Raw genomic sequence first — 23688 nt, 5'->3', positions numbered from 1 at the left:
GGAGATACATACCGCTTGGTCCTGAGCAAAGTGCGAAAAGCAGGCGCGTGAAATAACGACGCGAGCAGATAAACAAAGAAGGGGGGCCGCATGAAAGCGAGCTCCCGTACCACAAACAGATAAAAGGAAGAGCAGGCGGAGGAAAAAAATAAAAAAAGGCGTGAGAGAGAGGAGGAAAACGCGTGGCAAGTATTTTCCGACGTCTGAAAAAATATTTTCGTTCCATCGTCTGGTAAGACGGCTGTAGTTGAGTGGGTGGGGGGAAGAGAGACAGAGTCGCAAGCGAGTGCCTGGATTCTCATTCAAATCCGCAGCCATCTGGCGGGGAGCGCGGCGTATCGTCTCTGTTTGTGATGCAATTAGCGGTGATAGATGGCAGCGCGGGCGCCCACCCCGAGGTGTGAGAGGAGTCGCGGATGAGTCGGCGTCTTCACTCCCCCCTCTGATTCTCTGCTCACGCGATTCCACTGCGCCTTTTATAAGTCTGTTGAGGAGCTGCCGCAGGACTCGATTGGAATCGACTTGGGGTGCCAGTCTGTGTGTGGTTTGAAGCTCATACATACAGTCATCAGCCGTCTGACACCCATTCAAGGAGGCGCTCTTACACGCTGCGTTCGCCGAGCGACACAGCTACGCACATATCTTCGACTTTACTGAGACTGTGGGATCGGATACGGTTTGTTCTCCGGGAGCATGAAGTACCTGGAGAACTAACTGAATGGGGCTAGCTGATCTGCTACCATCCTAAAACTCGGGTACTTTCTGTTGCTAGGGTTTCAGATGACTTTCCTACTTCTGTGGTCGTCCTTGAGTGATCTGCTAGTTCTCGCCTCCTATTCATCATAGCAATGGCCACTATCACCAGAGGTTTTTATAAATTATCACGTTGGATCTTGCTTTATGCTGATGATGTGCTACTGGCTACTGAAAACGACGACGACTTTCGACGACAAGTCCATGATGCATGGAGGATCCGCCTTCAACACTCTGCACCGCGCCTCAGACTGAATACACGTCAACGGATGCATATAATACAGGCAGTCAGGATCGACCATATAGATCTGTGAAAGACCAGTTTTAAGTACCTTGTCTCAAAAGTCGTTGTCGACGGCTCACTCCTTCCCGAAAGCTAAAGTCGTGTTAACAATTGATGGCTTAAATGGCGGACAATGACTGGTGTGGTTTGTGATAAGAAGATACCGAACTAACTCAAGTAGAAAATCCGCCCAGATGCATTGTACGGTGGGGAATATCGGTCCGGAACTAAAGAAACAGAGCAACGACTTGCTGCAGTGGAAACCAATATGCTTCGGTGAGCATTTGGCCTGGCACTTCATGTGTCCAACGACGAAATGCGTAGGCACTGCGGAGAGTCACCTATCTATGTGAAGATGAGGGAAGGCCCTCTGCAGTGGCCTGGACACATGCTTCAAGTGATAAAGTTTCTCGATGGAGTCACTGTTGCAGCAGGGAATCTGGAAGATTTGCGTAACAAGTAGAAGCAATACAAACACAATTGCTTGGTGAATTTATGACGTATCACGAATCACAGAGAGCAATAAGTTTAGCTATGAGTGGTATATACGGAGACTAGATCAGTGCTGATGTGGGTAGGAGAAGAAGCGTCTGCAGAAGTCATACGCCAACTGCGCGGGTAGAAGAGACGTAAGATAAGAATAATTGAAGTGAACATAAGATAGAAAATAAACGTAGCAGAGCAAATGAAATAATTACTTTTCTGTCATGGCTACAAGATATAGAATATGACGAAATACCAGACTTATACCGTTATTATGGAGAAATCATACAGATCCGTTGAGGTAGACGAAAATTTTTATCGGGTAAAGTAAAGATACTGGTGTTGAACATCGAGCTGAGTAGAAGAAACGAAATATTTGAAACCATTTTCAATAGCAAATCATGCAGTGAATTGTAAGGAAGAGTTGGAAACGTGGCGGACGATGTGTTAGACTGGTTGACATAATACCATATTGAGAGTTCCTTAGAGTGAATCAATACCAGCAAATTATACTGGCCGGATGCAGCCAGAATAGAGTGCAGTTATAATCAGTTAGATAGTTAGGGTTAACTGAAATATGAAACACAAATTAGACACAAATTTCGTCCTGTAAAAGACACTAAGGAAATGTGTTATTCAGGACGCACTGAATTTGTGTTCATGAGCATCAAGATAAACTTTTTGAACAGTCTCTGGCGAAAATCGGGACGATAAACATTTGCTCACAGATAACCTGCAAATGAGGTGCTTAAATTTTAGCACTTTCGCGACCGTCCGTGGCTTGTTTCGCTTTTTCGACCCCCGGATATGAATATCGGAGCACCATGTATTGCGATACGACGATGAGAGATTGGTGGATAGACAGCTACTGACACACGCTTTGTTGCGTTTAGCGTCTCTGTATGCCTGTGACGTAGTAACGGCCCCAGAGATAGAAAACTACCGCCGAAATCTTGCGTGGGGAGAGCGCGTCCGCCGGCAGAAAAATTAGCGCCTTATCGCAGAGTGTGCGGCGCCGTTATAAACATTGGCGGCCTTTTCGCTGCAGCACGCATCCTTTTCCCACGGCCCTCGCCGGAACGCGTTTAATTGTATGTTAGCACGTAACTGCTGTAACGGGGGCGTAATGTGACAGCCGTCAGGCACGAAATCTGCCGTGGAATCATGGAGCACAGCCAGCGAAAGAACAGCTTCCTTCCAACCGCACCAGTGTTACGATGGCATTCCGTTTTTATTTTCATTTGAAAGAGAGCTGTCATCATTGGTCCATCTGTATTTCTATCTAAAAGAAAGTATCATATATTTCCAAGGGAGGCAGTTTTGGTGAAAACTAGAAGAAAGGCTCGAGTATGGCTGGCTCTGAGCACTATGGGACTTAACATCTGTGGTCATCAGTCCCCTAGAACTTAGAACTACTTAAATCTAACTAACCTAAGGACATCACACACATCCATGCCCGAGGCAGGATTCGAACCTGCGACCGTAGCAGTCGCGCGGCTCCGGACTGAGCGCCTAGAACCGCTAGACCACCGCGGCCAAGGCTCGAGTAATGAGAGGCCCAGGAACCAATACCTGTTGAGATATGGACCGGTTTACTCGTGACGAATAATGTCTAGTATTCGGTTCAAATGGCTCTGAGCACTATGCGACCTAACATCTGAGGTCATCAGTCCCCTAGAACTTAGAACTACTTAAACCTAACTAACCTAAGGACGTCACACACATCCACGCCCGAGGCAGGATTCGAACCTGCGACCGTAGCAGTCGCGCAGTTCCGGACTGAAGCGCCTTGAACCGCTCGGCCACCACGGCCGGCCTAGTATTCGGTGATGTAGGCTGGATTAACAGGAGACGGCACAGTAAATTACCACAGTTATCACATATGACGAGACGCAAATCCTTGAGCAGTCACGAAAGTGATGCATGAGGATCGCTTCAGTATCAGTGTATGTGCAGGAATTGTTGGTGGCAGACTCATACGACCATACACTAACGAAACAGATTAACAGGTGCTATTTGTCACGCATTTCTGTGGCATGAATTATCAGCGCTGCTGAAGAACATTACCCTTACAGAGAAACAACGACTGTAGTTTATGCACTTCGGGACGCCATCCCAATTTCTACGGATCAGTCGACAGTACCTCTCCACAAGGTTACACGGGCGGCGAAATGGTCAAGGACATACCGTACCATGGCATACCCGTTCACGGTAGCTGCCTCTGGTGACATTTAAAGGCACTGTTTAATTCCCAATTCATCGAAAATTTGCAGACGTGACGCGATTCGAATGGGTCCTGGTGTGTCTGATAGTGTGAGTGCTTCACTGCGAAGATCGGTTGAAGGATGTGTCAGAGTGCTTGGCAACAAATCAAGCACTACTTTTAGGGAGAGGAGAGAGATTCGTCATATCTCAACAAGTATTGCTTTCCCGTCGCACCATTACGGGAACTTTTTTTCTTGTTTTGATCAGTACTACCTCCTGCAGGAATATGTGACACTATCTTCAAATAACCTATATATAGAGAGTGATCCGAGGTGATTAATCACAAAATGGCGACGTACTCGTTTTATTTACTAACTGAAAAACCTGTAACGTGTACGTGGTGAAATGGTATACCGTCGAGTATCCCAAATGGTGAACGACCAACAGAGACGTCCAGTCGTACAACGAGGTTTTAGAATGTGATCCGTCTGTCACCTCGAATGAGAGTGTCCGCACGTTCCAGCACTGCATGAGTTACAGCTGTGTGCGGCCGACCGGCACGCTGAAGATCGGACAGGTTTGAGCGACCTTGTTATTATAATGACAGACGCCTCGTCCAACGACTCACCGTGGTTTTGTTCACAGCCAGGTGTCTGCAGATATTCTGCAAGCGCCTATGAATATGTGTGATGCTCTGGTTTCCGCCCAAAAGAAATTCAATGACAGCTCTCTGCTTGGAACGCTCCGTTACAGGCACCATTTTCAAGGCTACGTATAGCGTCGCTATCTGTCGAAACTTCATGAAACTATAGGGGCTGGCTCGGAAATATTCCACCATGTTGCACAACAAATTCTGCACTTTTCAGCCGAAGTTGGCCGAGAAAAAAGTGTGTTGCATTAAATACTGAGCGCCACCCGTATTTATATCACAAAATCTTCATCTTTATCAAAATTGTTTCATATCTCCGTATAGTGTGTGAAAGTGGTAGCAGTTCACAGCAAAACTGAGAGGGACTGCTACTTGTTCTTCCCGGAGGCAACTGCTGAAGCGCAGTGGCAAGTGGTTGCTGGTTCCCAGCTCTTCCTGCTCCTCCCGTCTGGCCGCACATCGGCCGCCACTATCGACAATCTGCTGCTCCCTGTCTTCCTCCCACGCCCTTCCTTGGACTCCCTCTCTCCGCCCGTCGGCGCTCCAATAATGCAGGGCTAATTGCACACATAACATCACATTAAGTATTATCATAGGCCTCCTCTGTATGCTCTGTAATTGAATTAAAGTACTCAGGCGAGGCGGAGGCGGCAGGCAGTTTCAAGAAGCGGGGAGCGCCAAAGGACCCGGCGGCAGGCTGGCTGCAGGACCATTCACGCCGACTTACGCCTGCAATTAGCTCGCTCGCTGCCCGTCTCCTCCTAATCAATGGCCGTCGCGTCTGCTATCCCACAAGGCGGCAGTCGGGAAATTAACTCAAATTCTGCGACTGTTCCACCAGGCTGACTAGTACTCCCACCTTCTATTCACGGACCACCCTGTGCGACCACAAGTTTCTCTAGACTTGTTAGTGCATACGAGCTGACACTTTTGGGTGTGTCGTTAGTGTAGGACCAGTACTGTAACTTGATACAGAACTTCCCGTTCTTAACGGGACGAATACTTCGGATGTCTTACAGAGCCCGTGCGGTTCACAATATAATAGGTGTATCGTAATTAATTGAGTAGCGGTAAGTGACCCAGGTGAAAGAATACGGTAAAAGAGGTAAAACTTTTCAGTAAACATGGATACAAGGGTTGGACAGATATTCAGAATCACCGCGAGAAATGCGTGCTTGAACATAAAAGCATATGCTAGCCAACCCTGTTGTGTTTGACCACGGACGGCACCTGTGTGTTGTCCTCAGTACGTCGCAAGTGCCAATTGTGGTCACAACAGTGTTTTTTCTAGCTGTGAGAGAATTATGTCGGAACTAGGTGGATTCAGGCGTGGTCGAGTTCTTGGTGCTCTTATGGTGGCCACTTCCGTAACAAAGGTAGCCAAAATGTTTGATGTGCAAGAGACAGTGTATCGAGATTTACACGGCATACTGGTAAATCAGAAAGAGATCCTCAGCTAAGTGACAACAGGGACGAAAGTTTGTGTTGAGTGATCGTGACAGACAGTCACTGAAGAGAAGTGTGACGAAATGAAACGATAGCTGCAAAAATCACAACAGAATTGAATGTCGCACTCCCGTACCCGGTCAGCACAAAAGCAGTATGAATGGAGCTCCATTAGCGGGGAATTTAAGGGCGAACTGGAATTCCAAAACCATTCATCTTTGATGCAAATGCCTCTAACAGGAAAACGTGTTGCCAGAGCCATAAAACCTGGGATATGGAGCAATGGAAGAAAGTCATTTGACCGGATCGATCCTGCTTCACACTGTTTCCAAGAGCTGGCCGAGTTTTCTCAGGAGAGAAACTTGGCTGGCGATCGGTGACGGTTTGGGCAGCCATATTGCGGTATTCCATGTGCCCCATGGTTACTTTCCAAGACCGCATTACTGTCAAGGATTGTGTGCCCATTTTGGCTGACCAGATCCATCCCGTGGTACATTGTTAGTTCTCCAGAGGTAATGCTGGGTTCCAAGAGGACATGTCACCTGTTGGCATATCTCACAACGTCCAGTACCAGTTTTGTAAGCGCGACGATGAATTGTCACATCTCCCTTGGGCAGCACACTCACCAGATCTCAGTATTACTGAATCTTTGTTATCTACTTTGGAGAGAAGGATGGGTGATAGCTGTCCACCTCCATCACCATTACCTGGTCTTGCTAGTATCTTGCAGGAAGAATGGTATAAGATGAGTTAAAAACCATGCGGGACTTGTATTTATGCTTTTTGAGACGACTGAAAGCTAATTTGAACGCCGCCGCGTTTCCTACAACGTATTGGGCATGGCACTGTATTTGTGGTGTTCCATATATTTGTCCATCCCTGTAATTGCAACTGTGTAATTGTGTACCGTCCACTTAACACTGACTTTTGTACGAAATATTGTCCTAGTTAGTAAAAATACATTTGAAATGTAAAGTTTTCGCTTAAGTTCCTATCTAACTGGAGAAGATCTAAAAATGATGCAAGGACTGGAAGTTAATCTCGACGTAAATAGATCTATCGAATCACACAAAATAGGCGAAAAGAGCCATTTATATTAGCTTATACTGTTGTAGGTAAACCGCTAGAAACAGTACCATGCGTAAGATACCCATAAGCAACCGTCAGGTACGATCTAAAGTGGAATGACTACATAAAACTAGTAATAGGGGAAGCAGACGCCAATATGAGATTCATTGGAAAAATCCTAAGGAAACAGGATTCGTCTGTGAAAGAACTGGTTTACAGACCACTTTTCGATCGATTCTTGAATATTGCTCTTCGATCTGGAAGTCTTCAACGTGCAAAATTAGTAAGAGGAGATAGAGAAACTCCAAAGAAGAAAGGCAATTTTCGTCACGGGTTCGTTTAATGAGCTTTGCGTAACACGTCAAGGTTTACTCATCAAGTTCCGGTAACGTTCACGAGTCACGCAATATATTATTTCCTTACACATACATTTCGCGAAATGACGGGACGAGAAAGAGGGGAAAATGTCAGCAGCACAAACTGTAAGGTGACTTGCGGAGTATAGGCACAATTGTAGCTTGGAACTTCTTTCTGTCGGAAAACATCAATGAGTAATGAGAATACTGATTATGCTTGTTACAATGAAAACTCACGTAATTATTTCTGTAGCAACACCACTGTCGGCTGGATGTATATTTCTAATAATCCATGGCGTGTACTTTGGCCTAACATGCGTCATAGTATGTCTAACGACGTCCTAATACACCGAAAGTCAGGTCACAGGGTACTAACAGGAGGCTATACAGGTAATTCCGTTGATAATGAATCTGTATGCAGTTAAAGTGTCTTATAAATATGGTCGACGCAATTCAAGACTGTTATCGTTGTGGTCTTCAGTCCAAAAACTGGTTTGATGCAGCTCTCCATGCTACTCCATCCGGTGCAAGCCTCTTCATCTCCGAGTAACTACTCCACCTTACATCCTTCTGAATCCGTTTAGTGTATTCATTTCTTGGTCTCACTTTACGACCTAACCTCGACGCTTCCCTCCGTTGGTGCCTCAAAACGTGTCCAGCCGACCGATCCCTTCTCTTAGTCGAGTTGTGCCAAAAATTCCTTTTCTCCCCAGTTCTGTTCAGTACATCCTCATTAGTTACGTGATCTAACCATATAATCTTCAGCATTCTTCCGTAGCGCCACATTTCAAAAGTTTCTGCTCTTTTCTTGTCTGCGCTGTTTATCAGTCTATTCAAGACTAGTTTAATAAATTACGCCCTAGAGAAGAAAGTTAGTATTAAGTGTACAAAATTACTCTCTAGTACTTACTACATGTTGACTGTTGGAACATCAATGTATTATCACAACCTGGTGCAAAAAAAAAAAAAAAAAAAAAAAAATAAATAAAAAAATAAAAAAATAGTGTGTGTGGGGGGGAGGGGGTGGTTGAAGAGAGCGAGGCTTATCTCTGAAGTTACGGGTCGAGCGTTCGGAGTCGAAGACGAAAGAAAGAAAGTTGTTTTTGTAAATTCATTAGTGGTTGTTTTAATACTCGATTTGTTAGTCTCATAGTGTGCGGTAATAGATTTGTTACGACACTAACGTGTCGTAATACGGAAATATATGTGAGACGGTCGTTCGCTACGTATGGTCCACGGCCGCAGATTGTGGCGCGCTATCGCACACGATATTACGACGGTGGACACAATGCAGGCCCCGGCTTCGGCGTGCCTACGACCGCTGGAGAGCCATCAGCGCACGGGGCGGGCGCGCATTGTTGCTGGAATGCCGCTCTCCAGCGCTGGAGGAGCCCCGGGAATCGCAGAAACGAAACGAGCAATTTGCCGCCGCCCGCACGGAATGCTGCCGACAGAGACGCAGGGGTGGCCCGGAGAACAGCGGCGTCGGTTTCTGAGCAGAGGTGCCAGGAATCTGGCGCAGCCCCAAACCTATACTGAAATATCTGAAGCCAAAACTTTCCTTCCTGTACAACATCGAACAGATCGCGAAAAACGGGGATCATTTCACGACGGAGGGATGATTTGGTGAGAAGAAGAACAAGAATGGGTATTTATCAAGATTGGAAGAGAAATTTTCTTAGGTCAGATGTAAACGGAAGATCTTCCCAACTGAATGTATAGTAAAAGAAATTGCGTAGACAGTTTCAGGTAATGTATTAATATCTCGTGACGCTGCTGATGTGACATCGAAGTTACGCCGCACAGTTACAAAACCCGTAGCGATGATTATGTGGTGACAAACAAAAACAAAGGTAGATGGAACCGAGATTGAAAGTACTCGTGTGGGCCCCAGGAGAAACCTGATTTGACTATAGAGATAACAAAGGGTGAAAGACGATTATGCGGGTGACATCTATAAACGAAAGGATTAATTCGGGTACATAGTGGCAGTCGGTGCAAGACAATGCGGAAAGGGAAGAGAAAAGCACAAGCAAGCAAATCAGAATGAACTAAAATGGTTGGAGATCACAGCTTTGCAGTGTAAGAGTTCATGAACCCATTTCTGGGGTGGAAATCTTAGTTAGGGAAATGAATGCTGTGATACAGTGCTTCAGTGCGACAGTAATGGAGACCACTGTAAAAATTTGTGCCATTTATGCATCCTTCGAAAGTGTCTGCAAAGATGACAAAATGATTTTGAAAACAAATCAAAATCACGGTAGACGACATAGTTGTCGCGAGAGAATTCAGCAACTGTACTGAAATTTTAAAAATGTTGCGACAAACTTCGGGAGGCATGGAGATCTCTTCTGAACAGCACGTTGCAAGGCATCCCAGATATGCTCAATAATGTTCATGTATGGGGTGTTTGGTGGCCAGCGGAAGTGTTTAAACTCAGAATAATGTTCGTGGAGCCACTCTGTAGCAATTCTGGAAGTGTGGGGTGTCGCATTGTCTTGCTGGAATTGCCCAAGTCTGCCAGAATGCACAATGGACATGAATGGATGCAGCTGCTCGGAAAAGATGCTTACTTACGTGTCACCTGTCACAGTCGTATCTAGACGTATCAGAGGTCCCACATCACTCCAACTGCGCCCGCAACACACCATTATAGAGCCTCCACCAGCTTGAACAGTCCCCTGCTGACACGCATGGTCCATAGATTCATGAGGTTGTCTCCATATCCGTACACGTCCATCCACTCGATACAATTTGAAACGAGACATGTCCGACTAGGCAACATATTTCCAGTCATCAACAGTCCAATGCCAGTGTTGACGGGCCCAGGCCAGACGTGAAGCTTTGTGTCGTGGAGTTATCAAGGGTACACGAGTGGGCCTCCGGTTCTGAAAGCCCATATCGAGGATGTTTCATTGAATGGTTCGCACCCTGACACTTGTTGATGGCCCAGCATTGAAATCTGCAGCAATTTGCGGAAGGGTTGCACTTCTGTCACATTGAACGACTCTCTTCAGTCGTCGTTGGTCCCGTTCTCGCAGGATCTTTTTCTGGCCGCAGCGATGTCGGAGATTTGATGATGTGCAGCATTCCTAACATTCACGGTACACTCGTGAACTGGTCGTGCTGGAAATTCCCCACTTCATCGCTACCTCGGAGATGCTGTGTCCCACAGCTCGTGTGCCGAGTATAACACCACAGTCATACTCTTCTAAATCTTGGTAACCTGGCATTGTAGCACCAGTAGCCGATCTAATAACTGCATCAGACACTTGTTGTTGTATATAAGCGTTGCCGAACGCAGCGCCGTATTCTGCCTTTTTACATACCACTATATTTGAATACGCTTGCATATACCAGTTTCTTTGGCGCTTCAGTGTATTTTATTACTGTACCATATTTGCTTCCTCTTTTATTATATCTTAGAAGTGGCAGACAAATCTTTAATCTTTTAAAGCAAGTGAACCATTGTAGTGCATTGCTCCGTCACTTCTTGTAACATTGCCAGACTAGGATTGGTGCCATCCTGCAGTACAACGGATGTCCGGCGACGATAGCGAGAAACTACCGTATAGACCATATGCGGCAAGTCTTGCACACTGCACGAACACGAGTGCCTTGAACCATGACACAGGGCAACCGAGACGTTATTGTATCAGCAATGCTGTGCCGACACTTATACCATGTTTTTGCTGCTCGTTTTTGTCGGCACTGTTATTACAGTAGCACTGATCGCTTTTCCCATTTTCTGTAATAATGATTATTTCAAGCCAATGCAAATTTTACCAATGAAAATTACTCTCCGTTTTTTAAAGCGGTTTGTTAGAAAAGGAAATTTTTTTAGCACTGTTGCTGTCGCTAACTAATTTTGCCGTTTTTCTGTTCTATTATTAGTCATCATTATCGTCATCCCCTTCCAAGGATTAGATGTTGTACTTCCTGCTCCGGTCTCTATCATCCATCCATCGATTTCTTACCAGGTCTACCTAGTTCTCTCTTTCCAGTCAGCTGACAATTCATTATCTTTTTTGGCAATCTATTTTCTGTGATTCTGTCAGCATGATCCCTACTTTTCATTCTGGTCTTTTCTATCTCGTCATTAAAGGAGAAGATTTTTAAATCTGATCTGATTGATTCATTCCTTATTTTTCTATTTTATTACAGCCGCTACGTAAATCATGAACGTCATCTCTGCTGCCTGTACATGTGGTGTTTTTTTTTTTATTTTATTTATTTTTTTTTTTACTGACCATGATTTGGAATCATATGCAAGACTAGATACAGCCGTAACGTTGTAGAATTTTATTTGTGCTTCTTTTCTTGCTTTTATTCCCAAAGTTATTACTTCAAATGGTTGAAATGGGCACTATGAGACTTAACATCTGAGTTCATCAGTCCCCTAGACTTAGAACTACTTAAACCTGACTAACCTAAGAACATCACACACATCCATGCCCGAGGCAAGATTCGAACCTGTGACCGTAGTAGCAGCTCGGTTCCGGACTGAAGACACAGAACCGAGACAGAGATTGGAGTATATCCAACAAATAACTGAAGACATTGGGGCCTTATGCTAATCGGAGATGAACCGCTCGGTCACAGCGGCCGGCAAATTATTAGTAAAAAATAAAAAATCACCTGTTGTAACCGAGATAAACAAATACCGAAAAACATCGGTTATTCAGAACTGAAATACCGGTTTCGGTTAACCGGTCGGTTTTTCCCATCCCTACACTAGAGATCAAGGTCCCTTCTGGGACGCACGTAAAGTGAGATGCATCGCAAACCCCGTGGTGTATCGACAAGGGCACCGGCGAAACCAGTGGTTCGGATCCAGCGCGGTGAAAGATGGAGCCATGCAGCTCGGGATAAGAAGGGTAGGGGTTGAGATGTGGTGGGGGTGCTGGGGGGGGGGGGGTTCTCAGTTGTCTAAGAGAGAGCCGAGAGCCGGTAGCCGCGCTGCAGAAACAATCACCCAGATGCGATCAGCAGCCGCCGGCGGTCCGTCAGTAAATCAATGGCGTGGCGCTCGCTGCCACCTCGCCGCCGCCGCCGCCGCCGCCGCTCATCTGCATAACAACGACACCCGCCGCCGGCGCTGCCTCGCTCGCCGCCGCCCCCGCCGCCTCCGCCGCCTCCAGAGCTCGCAGCCGATAGTGCACCGCCACGGGCGCCCTGCGCCGCCTCAGATTTAAATGCTAATTAAGATCCCGCGCTCTCTTCACGAGCGAAAACAAAGTAAATCATTTGCTCACATCTAAAAACTAACAATGCCTCGGGGCTTTATGCCGGCCGGCGTGTATATACATGTAAATATATAGACGTGCGTGTACACAGCAGCCGACTACCGCGGCGCCAGATCGGAGATTTCTTGCGTCACGGATGTACGCTTCCCCTCCTCGCCCCGTGCCCCCCCCCCCCTCTCCCCGCTGCATCTTATGCTATTCCCTTCCTTCCCCCTGACATTCGCTCTGCCTGCATCCTGCAGTGCAAGTACAAAGTCGTATTAACAAGTACACTTCCGCATACACTTTAGACGCGGATTCGTCTTGTAACTTCTTGCTGCACATGGTACAGACAGTCTTTTTTCGCTGTTCCGTCCCCAAATTGTAATTCCGACATTTTGGGGAGGGAGTGGGGGGGGGGAGGGTTGTCGACAGTCTTATGAGTTGTTTGATACGGCTCACCGCGAATTCCTTTCCAATCGCAACCTTTTCATCTCCGATTAGCATAAGCCCCCAATGTCTTCAGTTATTTGTTGGATTTACTCCAATCTCTGTCACGGTTCTGTGTCTCAATCTGTAAGAATCGAACTTTTATAGGAACGGTTTGATGCCCGTCCGTCAGTCTGTCTGTCTAACCCACGCTTAGGAATATTTTTCTCAAATGGTTCAAATGGCTCTGAGCACTATGGCACTTAACATCTAAGGTCATCAGCCCCCTAGAACTTAGAACTACTTAAGCCTAACTAACCTAAGGACATCACACACATCAATGCCCGAGGCAGGATTCGAACCTGCGACCGTAGGGGTCGCGCGGTTCTAGACTGAAGCGCCTAGAACCGCTCGGCCACACCGGCCGGCTTATTATTTTCATTACATCTCTGTACAATATATGCCTCTGAAAGGTATGTGAAACAACTTTTGTTTTTCTTTCAGCCGAACTGAAGATGGACGTTCTGAGAGAACGCGAGGTTAAGGAGAGTCTGGAACGCCAGTTGCTGGACGAGCAGAAGATCAGGGGTGAGTACAGGGAGACCATTTAATATCATAGCTAAAGGCGAAGCGCAGTCCCCAGCTCTGTCGTGTAATGCTACTGAGAGAAAATGCGTCAGCTGCATTACACATGGCCGCACCTTGTAATGTTCGTGGCATTTTTCTTGTATACGAGTAACGCTTAGGATCCTTGTCTTCGATACTGAACTTAGATACTTCGGTACAGAACCTTTCAGCCGCTTTCTGAAACAAAAAGTAGCATTAATATTTTTTTTATTTTAATGGGAGATCCTACATCTCTCCCTAGCCTCTTTCAAATAATGAATGATCCATTATTTTTTCATAGTAACAAGCAAAGAAGAAGATGTCATGGTGATTATTTTCATAATTTGGTTCACAATTCCTTCGATAAATGACGAATGTTATTTTAATTTTTGGACAGTGATTTCGTATACCTCAGTGGCGATTTCCAAATATATCCGCTGGATTACGCTTCGGCGACTCGCGTGTCCCTGAAACACCCCACTTATCTAAACGCGGAAAGCGATATATGGCTTATCGGAGACCGACTGAAAATTTCCGGGGACCAACCCGCATTCGAGCCTGAGGGCGCTAGGTCTCCAAGCTCGTGCTTTACACCGTTTGCCCTCTGATCCTACAATTTCTGTATGAAATGAAAAAAAAGGTTGTTTCTAAATATCTTCTCGACCCTTTTTTTTTTTTACATGTGCCTCAGCTGTTTAGTAACTTAAGCAGGTATGAACACCAAATTATGTTCTTTTTTTTTAAGATTTGTAGAACGCACGCGCACACGCACGAACTAAATAAAAGAAACAACACCAACTACTCTCCAATACAAGCTCCATGACATAGGTTGGAAACAGTTCGACTTGCTGAGCTTCTGTAAGATTGTAACTGCCTTCTGAATTGTTACAGCCTCTAATGATGCCTCCAGCATTGGAGGACGCAAGAGGCAGAGAAATAACTCTCGGACCACGCCCTAAGCTCCATAAAAAAAACAGAAAATACCGGACAAGTTCGACTAAGACTCGTGCTCTGAGGATTCCGTACCAGCTAAATTATGTATACAGATAGTTCACTTATTGGTTTTGATGATTGAGTCTGCGAGAGTCAAAACGACCGCATCGTTTGACTGGATTGACTTAGCAGCTTAATTTTTTACACCATTAAGGGACCACAGACATTAGTATTTCACATAAATTTCAACTTGATGCCTATACTCTTGCCCGAGAAAAGAAGGTGCTAACAGACGACCAGACAGAGAGACGGAGAACAAATGTAATTTTTTTATGTGATAGAATTACAAATTAACAATTTCTGGATTTTTTTTCTTTTACTTTCACTTAGAAACCATGCTTCCTGCCAAATTTCATGTTTCTAGTTCAACGGGAAGTACCATATATAGGGTCAGATGAGCGACCTTGCGAGTATAAAAACATGTGACATCTGTGGCCGAAAGTATTGATTACATTAGCATAGAAGCTTCAATTTTTTACATCGGCAAGGGACCTTAGACTTTAGTATTTGGCATAAATTTCAACTGGGTACATGTACCCATTCGCGAGAAAAAGACATCTTAGTAGACGGGCGGACAGAGAGACGGGTAAAAAAGTGACTCTACAAGGGTTCCGTTTTTACTGATTGAGCTAAGGAACACTAAAAAAATAACCAAAAAGCCAATACAGGCCGTGACTTTCTGCGTGGAATTTGTATGGTCGCCGTCCGAACTCCACATCGTGGGTTCGAGTGTGCAGCGAAGAACTCAGGGGCGAATATGAAGGTTGAGATGGCCATTTCTGTAAGATCTACATCTATGTCATTACGCTGCTATTCACAATAAAGTGCCTGGCAGAGGATTCAATGAACCACCTTCAAGTTGTCTCTCTACCGTTCCACTCTCGAAGGCGCGCGGGAAAAACGAGCACTTAAAATTTTCTGTGCGAGCCCTGATTTAATTTATCGTGATGAACATTTCTCCCCATGTTGGCGGGCAGCAACAGAATGTTTCCGCAATCGGAGGAGAAAACTGGTGATTGAAATTTCATGAGAAGATCCCGTCGCAACGAAAGACGCCTTTGTTTTAATGATTGCACTCCAATTCACGTATCATGTCTGTGACACTATCTCCCCTATTTCGCGATAATACAAAACGAGCTGCCCTTCTTTGTACTTTTTCGATGTCATCCGTCAGTCCCACCTGATGCTGATCCCATAACGCACAGCAGTACTACACAATGGGGTGGACATTTGTGGTGTAAGCAGTCTCTTTAGTAGACCTGTTGCACTTTCTATGTGTTCTGCTAATGAATCACAGTCTTTGGTTTGCTCTACCCACAATATTATCTATGTGATAGTTCCAATTTAGGTTATTTGTAATTGTAATGCCTAAGTATTTAGTTGAATTTACAGCCTTTAGATTTGTGTGACTTATTGCGTAATCGAAATTTAGTAGATTTGTTTTAGTACTCATGTGAGTATCTTCACACTTTTCGTTATTCAGGGTCAATTGCCACTTTACGAACCATACAGATTGTTGTGTTGGCAGAAGAGCCAACGCCGTGTTACTAGACGAGGCCGAAATGCACGCGTTTTAGCTCAGGCAGGCTGGCGTGAGGAGGGAAGAACTATACTGACGTAAGGTCTGGAACATGACAAGGAATCAGAATTCAGAAAGCGGACGTAATTAGTTTGATACTTAACTTTAATGCATTAATGATGAACGTCGCTCTTGACGGTACATGATTCACAATATTATCTGTTCAGAATACATTCTTGAAGAATATAGCGCCTTGCTAGGTCGTAGCAAATGACGTAGCTGAAGGCTATGCTAAACTGTCGTCTCTGCAAATGAGAGCGTATGTAGTCAGTGAACCATCGCTAGCAAAGTTGACTGTACAACTGGGTCGAGTGCTAGGGAGTCTTTCTAGACCTGCCGTGTGGCGGCGCTCGGTCTGCTATCACTGATAATGGCGACACGCGTGTCCGACGTATACTAACGGACCGCGGCCGATTTAAAGGCTACCAGCTAGCAAGTGTGGTGTCTGGCGGTGACACCACACAGATATCTTATATAAATCATGTTGCAAGTCGTTTGGATCATCTGATGACTTTCCAAGACGGTAACTGTTGTGTACATAGTTCCGCGTAGTCAGCGCGTACACAACTTTCCCACTAGAGCGCGCCCCGCTAAGCACAACAGCGCAGGCGCAGCGCTCGTCCGTCTCTGCACTACGAGATGGCGCTGCCTTAGAGACGGACCAAATTCCGCTTCCGCCGATGCGCGTATTAATATGTAACGCAGCCAATGAGATTGCTGCTAACGTAGAACCTTTTCTCCTTGCGGATCACACTCGCGCAGTGATACCTGAACGCGCGAGGTATTATAACGAGTGTACAGACCTATGATTAGTGAGTCTGCATTTGTCTGCACCAGTCTGTACCAGTCTACATTAGTCTATACAAGTCTATAGTCAAGTTTCAGTCTGCGCCTAATGAGATACTGTGCGGTTAAAGGCGCTTCAGTCTGGAACCGCGTGACTGCTACGGTCGCAGGTTCGAATCCTGCCTCGGGCATGGATGTGTGTGATGTCCGTAGGTTAGTTAGGTTTAATTAGTTCTCAGTTCTAGGCGACTGATGACCTCAGAAGTTAAGTCGCATAGTGCTCAGAGCCAACCGGCCTAATGAGATTATCATATTCCTGTACATAGCCATGTAGATAAATGAATAGACACTTTGTCAAGTATCAGAGATATGTGAGAATAAGATTAACGTACCAAGACCAAAGGAACTTCAGATTGTCAGTCGTAAATAGCATCCAGAATCAAGTTAAGTAAGGTTTTTGTTTGTTATTATTTTAATAAATGTGTGTGAAAATTTATCAAGTTCTGTTTAAAGTTGGTCACCGTCAGTCTGCTACTCTAAGCGTGCAAGTGGCATTTCTATCGTCTGACCTAAAGGCAGAAGATAAACACGCCACGATAAGACCACGAGACATATTGCTGACACTCGCATACTTCGTCAGAGCGACAAGTCAAATAATCTGATGGTGTGTGTACCGAAGGTCTTACAGTACGCACACCACAGTAACACTGCGACGGCAGGTGAGAAAGACACAGTGCTCGAGTCAACGACCTCAGCTTTCCCACCATTATTCTGAGAATAAGACGGCGGAAAGTAAGAGGACAGCCAGCGCGTCGATGGCCCTACCGAAGAAGCGGAGTGTGACGTCAGAATGGCACGTGCGTCCGGCCACGCGGAGACAACGGCGGCCAAATTGATTCGGGGCCCTCCCGGAGCGGCGCGCCTTATTGAAATGACGACACGCGCAGCGCATCGCCCTCCGCGCAGTAGCCTAATTAGTGGAGGAGGAGCAGCCCGGAAGGTACGGCCGCCGCCTAAATAGCGAGCGATAACCGCCTAAAGGTCCCCTCCGGCCGCGCCAGACAATGGCGCTCCGAACGTCTCTCTCTCGCTCTGTTGTAAGACGGCGGCAGTCGCAAAGTCTGCGGGGCCTTGCGGCCGCACCCCGCCAACCCTTCCATTTACTGGTTATTGTAGCCGTGGAAAGGGATCCGGCCAAGATACTGCCGCGACCTTTAAGGAAAATGTCAAAGTCTTGTTAAATGTAAGAGGCGGAGCGGGAGCTTTGCGGGGGCGGCGCGCCGGCGGCTGGGGGGCAGAGGAAGACGCCGCGCGGCGCGGCGCTCGCCGGCCGTCTTCGCAGACCGGGGAGCGGCGCGCCTCCTCCGGAGAACAATGCTCGCAAAGGTCATTAACATCGGCGGCGCCCCAGCGGCGGGCTGCGCGCGCGCCCACTGACTTCTGTCGAAGTGTCACCGCCCGGCCGTGACGGCGCGCGCGCGGCTGCCGCTGCGATCGAGTTACGGCTAATTAAATAGGCCTCTGCGAAACAAGGGTAATCAACTGAATTATGACGTATATATACAGCGGGGAATGGAGAGGGCAGGCGCCGGGTCCCAAATCTACTTACTACTCTCTCCGGCCGCCCCCTTTGATTTCGCCGCCGCTGTTCCGGGCACGGTCTGCGGACGCTACAGTCCCGCCGGAAAAAAAAAAGATGCGAGCGACGGCATTTGTGCAAACTACTTGGCGACGCTTTGAAGTCCCCACAGCGCGTAAATACTTTCAGTCGAAACAACAGCCGATGGAGACTACTCTTACTCCGCATTGCAGTCTCGATGTCACTTTCAAAACTATTGCAACGCATGCTACAGATTTCGCAACAAAAAACCAATAGAAAAACCAGGCAGCTGCCAAGATATTTCGTTCACGGTTCACAAACGGCAGAAAAGGGTTTCCAAGTGGCAATTACCTGCTATATATTGTCGATGTTTCCCCGGGCATAAGTAACATACCGCTGAAACACCGTGGTAAAGTGATCCAGTGCCCTCCCTCTAAAATCGTCACATTTTATATTTTCCGTCGTTTCTCAGATACACGTGTGCTCTTCGAGATGTGGACCGTCTATGCAGCCGGTCGCGGTGGCCGAGCGGTTCTAGGCGCTTCAGTCCGGAACCGTGCGACTGCTACGGTCGCAGGTTCGAATCCTACCTCGGGCATGGATGTGTGTGATGTCCTTAGGTTAGTTAGGTTTAAGTAGTTCTAAGTTCTAGGGGACTGATGACCACAGATGTTAAGTCCCATAGTGCTCAGAGCCATTTGAAGCCATTTGACAGGCATCTTATCCGCATGGCTGTAATGGATCGTGCTGCCACATGTCGATCCCTGAGTAAACAGATGGGACGTTTGCAAGACAACAACCATCTGCACGAACAGTTGACGACGTTTGCAGCAGCGTGGACTATCAGCTCGGAGACCATGGCTGCTGTTACCCTTGACGCTGCATCACAGACAGGACCGCCTGCGATGGTGTACTCAACGACGAACTTGGGTGCACGAATGGCAAAACGTTATTTTCTCGGATGAATCCACGTTCTGTTTACAGCATCGTGATGGTCGCATCCGTGTTTGGCGACATCGCAGTGAACGCACATTGGAAGCGTGTATTCGTCATCGCCATACTGGCGTATCGCCCGGCGTGATGGTATGGAGTGCCATTGGTTACATGTCTCGGTCAACTCTTGTTCGCATTGACGGCACTTTGAACAGTGGACGTTACATTTCAGATGTGTTACGACCCGTGGCTCTACTCTTCACTCGAGCCCTGCGAAACTCTACATTTCAGCAGGATAATGCACGACCGCATGTTGCAGGTCCTGTACGGGCCTTTCTTGATACAGAAAATGTTCGACTGCTGCCCTGACCAGCACATTCTCCAGATCTCTCACCAACTGAAAACGTCTGGTCAATGGTGGCTGAGCAACTGGCTCGTCACAATACGCCAGTCACTACTCGTGTTGAAGCTGCACGGGCAGCTGGACCTGTACACCCATCGAAGCTCTGTTTGACTCAATGCCCAGGCGTATCAAGGCCGTTATTACGGCCAGAGGTGGTTGTTCTGGGTACTGATTTCTCAGGATCTATGCACCCAAATTGCGTGAAAATGTAATCACAACTCAGTTTTAGTATATTTGTCCATCATCTGCATTTCTTCTTGGTGTAGCGATTTTAATGGCCAGTAGACTAACTTCATTTTCACCGTTCAGATAGCAAGCCGCTCACCCGACAGCCGACACCACACACGCAACTGTGGCCATGGCGTCTAAACGAACACGACCACTCATGACATACGAGACTCCAGGTCGCTGAGGTAGACTCACTTGTCACGATTAGTCTGCTAAGACAAGGAAGGCGATCCTGAAAAATGGATTTAAGACAAGAAGAGAGAGAGAGAGAGAGAGAGAGAGAGAGAGAGAGAGAGGTAGGGAGAGATAAATTAGTACAGGAACAAAGAACGGAGTAAGCACAGTGGTGGGTCTGGCGCGTGTTGAGACGTGGGTTTTCCTGGGGAGCTGACGCCTGCTGCTGCAGAGCTGAAGCGCGCTCGGCGGCTTATCCGCCTGCGGTGACGGCCGCGGGGTCCCGGTCTCCGGGCGCCGTCCCGCCACCTGCGCCAAGTTGCGACCGCGCGCTCACCGTGCGGTCTGCGCGCCATCCATCAGCAGCCGGAGCCGGCCGGCCGATAACCGCGCCCCATTACCGCCGCTAATTAGCTCCGTCCCGAGCGCGAAAAGCTGGCCCGCCTTTGAGACGCCCACTGGTCTGGCACGAGGGCGGGGCCTCACACCGTTCTGCTACTAGCGCCCTCAACCACTGCCAGTCCAACATGCCCTGACACTTTCTGGAAAAAAAATTGGTGTTACACCTAATACGTTCCTTGCTTCGTACTTCTCTCTCAAGTACCACAGTGCGTGGAATCAACGAGTTCCTTGCACTATGCGCCGCTCGAGACAAGCTATGCGAAACTTAGTTTCGCAGTACCCTGGTCAAACGCTCCACTAGATTGACCGTCGAGTGTTAATATACGATTCCACGTCTACATATATAAGGCGTGCAAAATAAAACTGCTTCAGAAATAATTTCGTGCTCCTCAAGATCTACAGCTCATTTCACATCATCTGCAACTGGAGCAGGTGCTGTTAGTTGGGTTGCTTATCTCAAGGGGCTTGAATTATTTTTATGAGGTGATTTTACGAGGGATATATACAGGGTTATTACAAATTATTGAAGCGATTTCACAGCTCTACAATAACTTTATTATTTGAGTTATTTTCACAATGCTTTGCACACACATACAAAAACTCAAAACGTTTTTTTAGGCATTCACAAATGTTCGATATGTGCCCCTTTAGTGATTCGGCAGACATCAAGCCGATAATCTAGTTCCTCCCACACTCGGCGCAGCATGTCCCCATCAATGAGTTCGAAAGCATCGTTGATGCGAGCTCGTAGTTCTGGCACGTTTCTTCGTAGAGGAGGTTTAAACACTGAATCTTTCACATAACGCCACAGAGAGAAATCGCATGGCGTTACGTCGGGAGAGCGTGGTGGCCATGACATGAATTGCTGATCATGATCGCCACCACGACCAATCCATCCATCGGTTTTCCAATCTCCTGTTTAAGAAATGCCGAACATCATGATGGAAGTGCGGTGGAAAGATGAAGTCGGCGCTGTCGGTCTCCAGTTGTGGCATGAGCCAATTTTTCGCGGGCTACGCGTGAAACTTGCCCGCACGCGTTCAACCGTTTCTTCGCTCACTGCAGGCCGACCCGTTGATTTCCCCTTACAGAGGCATCCAGAAGCTTTAAACTGCGCATACCATCGCCGAATGGAGTTAGCAGTTGGTGGACCTTTGTTTAACTTCGTCCTGAAGTGTCGTTGCACTGTTATGACTGACTGATGTGAGTGCATTTCAAGCACGGCATACACTTTCTCGGCTCCTGTCGCCATTTTGTCTCACTGCGCTCTCGAGCGCTCTGACGGCAGAAACCTGAAGTGCGGCTTCAGCCGAACGAAAGTTTATGAGTTTTTCTACGTATCTGTAGTGTGTCGTGACCATATGTCAATGAATGGAACTACAGTGAATTTATGAAATCGCTTCAATCATTTGTAATAGCCCTGTATATGGCCCAATCGGTCGAGAAATTAAAGTCATAGTGAAAATTCGATAAAGCTTTGCGTAGGCTCTCTAATACGCTCGTCAATTACATCACGTCTGAGTTCTGAGCACGCAGGGAGCACATAATGCTGCTTAGAGCAACGGAATCTCAAATCTCTAGACAAGTATGAAGTACACGTTGTTCTTCGATTTCGTCTTGCTGGGGGATGCGGTTGCTCCTGATTTCATGCGGCCCACATAACGTAACCGTCATGCGTGACTGCAAAGTGCGGCAGTGGTGCAGGAACTTTGAAGCAGGATGCACACACGTTCATGATGGGGAACGATGATCTTTTATGAGGGTACAGATTATTCGAGAAAATTAGTCGGCGCGGTAGCTCAGCGTGTTCGGTCAGAGGGCTGCGTGCTCACTGTAATAAAAAAAACTGAGTCAAGGAGTCAAAGATCAACTTGAACGGATGTCTTGTGACGTCCGCCCAGACCAAACGCAACGAACTATATGGAAAAAAAATGTGGGCGAAGGTCAGTTAAGAATATGTGAAGAGGTGTGTTGTCATGAAACATTGTCCCGCTCAGCTGCACCATGCAGCTGCAACACAGACTCTCAAGAAACTTTTTTGTTGAGAAATATTTGACCACCTTCCTTACATCCCGTTCTTAATTTCTTTTGCTTTTCACCTCTTTGCTCGCATGAACCGCTGGCATGATGACAGCATTTTGGCACAGACACCGCGCAACAGGTCAGCATAGAGAATTGGTGGAAAACACAGATGCCTACCTTCTATAACGAGAGTATTGGGAAGTTGGTACCATGCAACGACAAATGTCTAAGTCGGAGGTGACTATGTAGAAAAGCAGCTGGAAAGTGTAGCTTAAAAGTTGCAGATAAAACGTTTTTGATGTTCACTGTGGTTTCCATTTCGCTACTGACGAGACCTTGAAACAAATAGCCCTCGTATTTTGGTCATTCTGTACATTTATGCTCCACAATCTACCTTACAGTATGTGGAGGAGGGACTTCTGCTGCCACTTCTGTTACATTCACGATGCTGCGTCTGTAAACCTCCGCATGGTCTCTCTGATTTTATGGTCGCGGTCGTTTCGCGTGGTGAATGTGGGAGACAGGAATATGTAGCTTAAGTTTTCTTGGAACTTAGCTTGTCGGAATACAGCAAACTTCTTCGTGATGTTCAACACCTCTGCAAAAGGTGTTACATGAGTTTATCCGTAACGTTCTCGCGCTTGCTAAACGATCCTGTGGCGAAACGCGCAGTTCTTCATCGTATTATCTCGGAGCTCATAAGGGTCCCAGAAAGTTCGAACGACTGTTCGATAAGCTACTTACGCTGCCATATTTGTGAATGAATTATGGGAAGTATTACAGTTTCTAGTTACGAATATATGTTTCAAAGTGGCTACGCAGCCGAAATTATAAAGTGATAACAGGAAAATAAAGAGAAGTTTAACTTCATCCAGTGATAGCCAGTGTGGTAAAATTCAGAAATTATGTGCTGGATTACACAATTGATTGGAAAAGAAAACTTTTATAGCCGGTCGTGGATCAGTTTTAGGCGACAGCAAAACTGTAAAATAGTCTTGATAAGGATCGCCAGTCTCGCTGTGATCCTCCAGACAAGGTCAAATAGTGACCATCGTTACACCGAAG

The 23688-nt window shown here is 46.7% G+C and overlaps 1 protein-coding gene across 1 annotated transcript in view; it reads left to right on the top strand.

The window, feature by feature from the left end:
• The window catches only part of LOC126092875 (dachshund homolog 2), a 982096-nt gene that overhangs the window by 737121 nt on the left and 221287 nt on the right, over positions 1-23688 (top strand). Inside the window, exon 10 of the mRNA XM_049908606.1 lies at positions 13402-13485. Within this exon, the coding sequence (XP_049764563.1) occupies positions 13402-13485 (84 nt within the window). The remainder of the gene's footprint in view (positions 1-13401; positions 13486-23688) is intronic.

This window comes from Schistocerca cancellata, chromosome 7 (genome assembly GCF_023864275.1).
Source record: "Schistocerca cancellata isolate TAMUIC-IGC-003103 chromosome 7, iqSchCanc2.1, whole genome shotgun sequence".
In the NCBI taxonomy this organism is placed as follows: Eukaryota; Metazoa; Arthropoda; class Insecta; order Orthoptera; family Acrididae; genus Schistocerca; species Schistocerca cancellata.
Note: the sequence above shows the minus strand (reverse complement) of the source record. Positions and strands in the feature narration are given on the sequence as shown.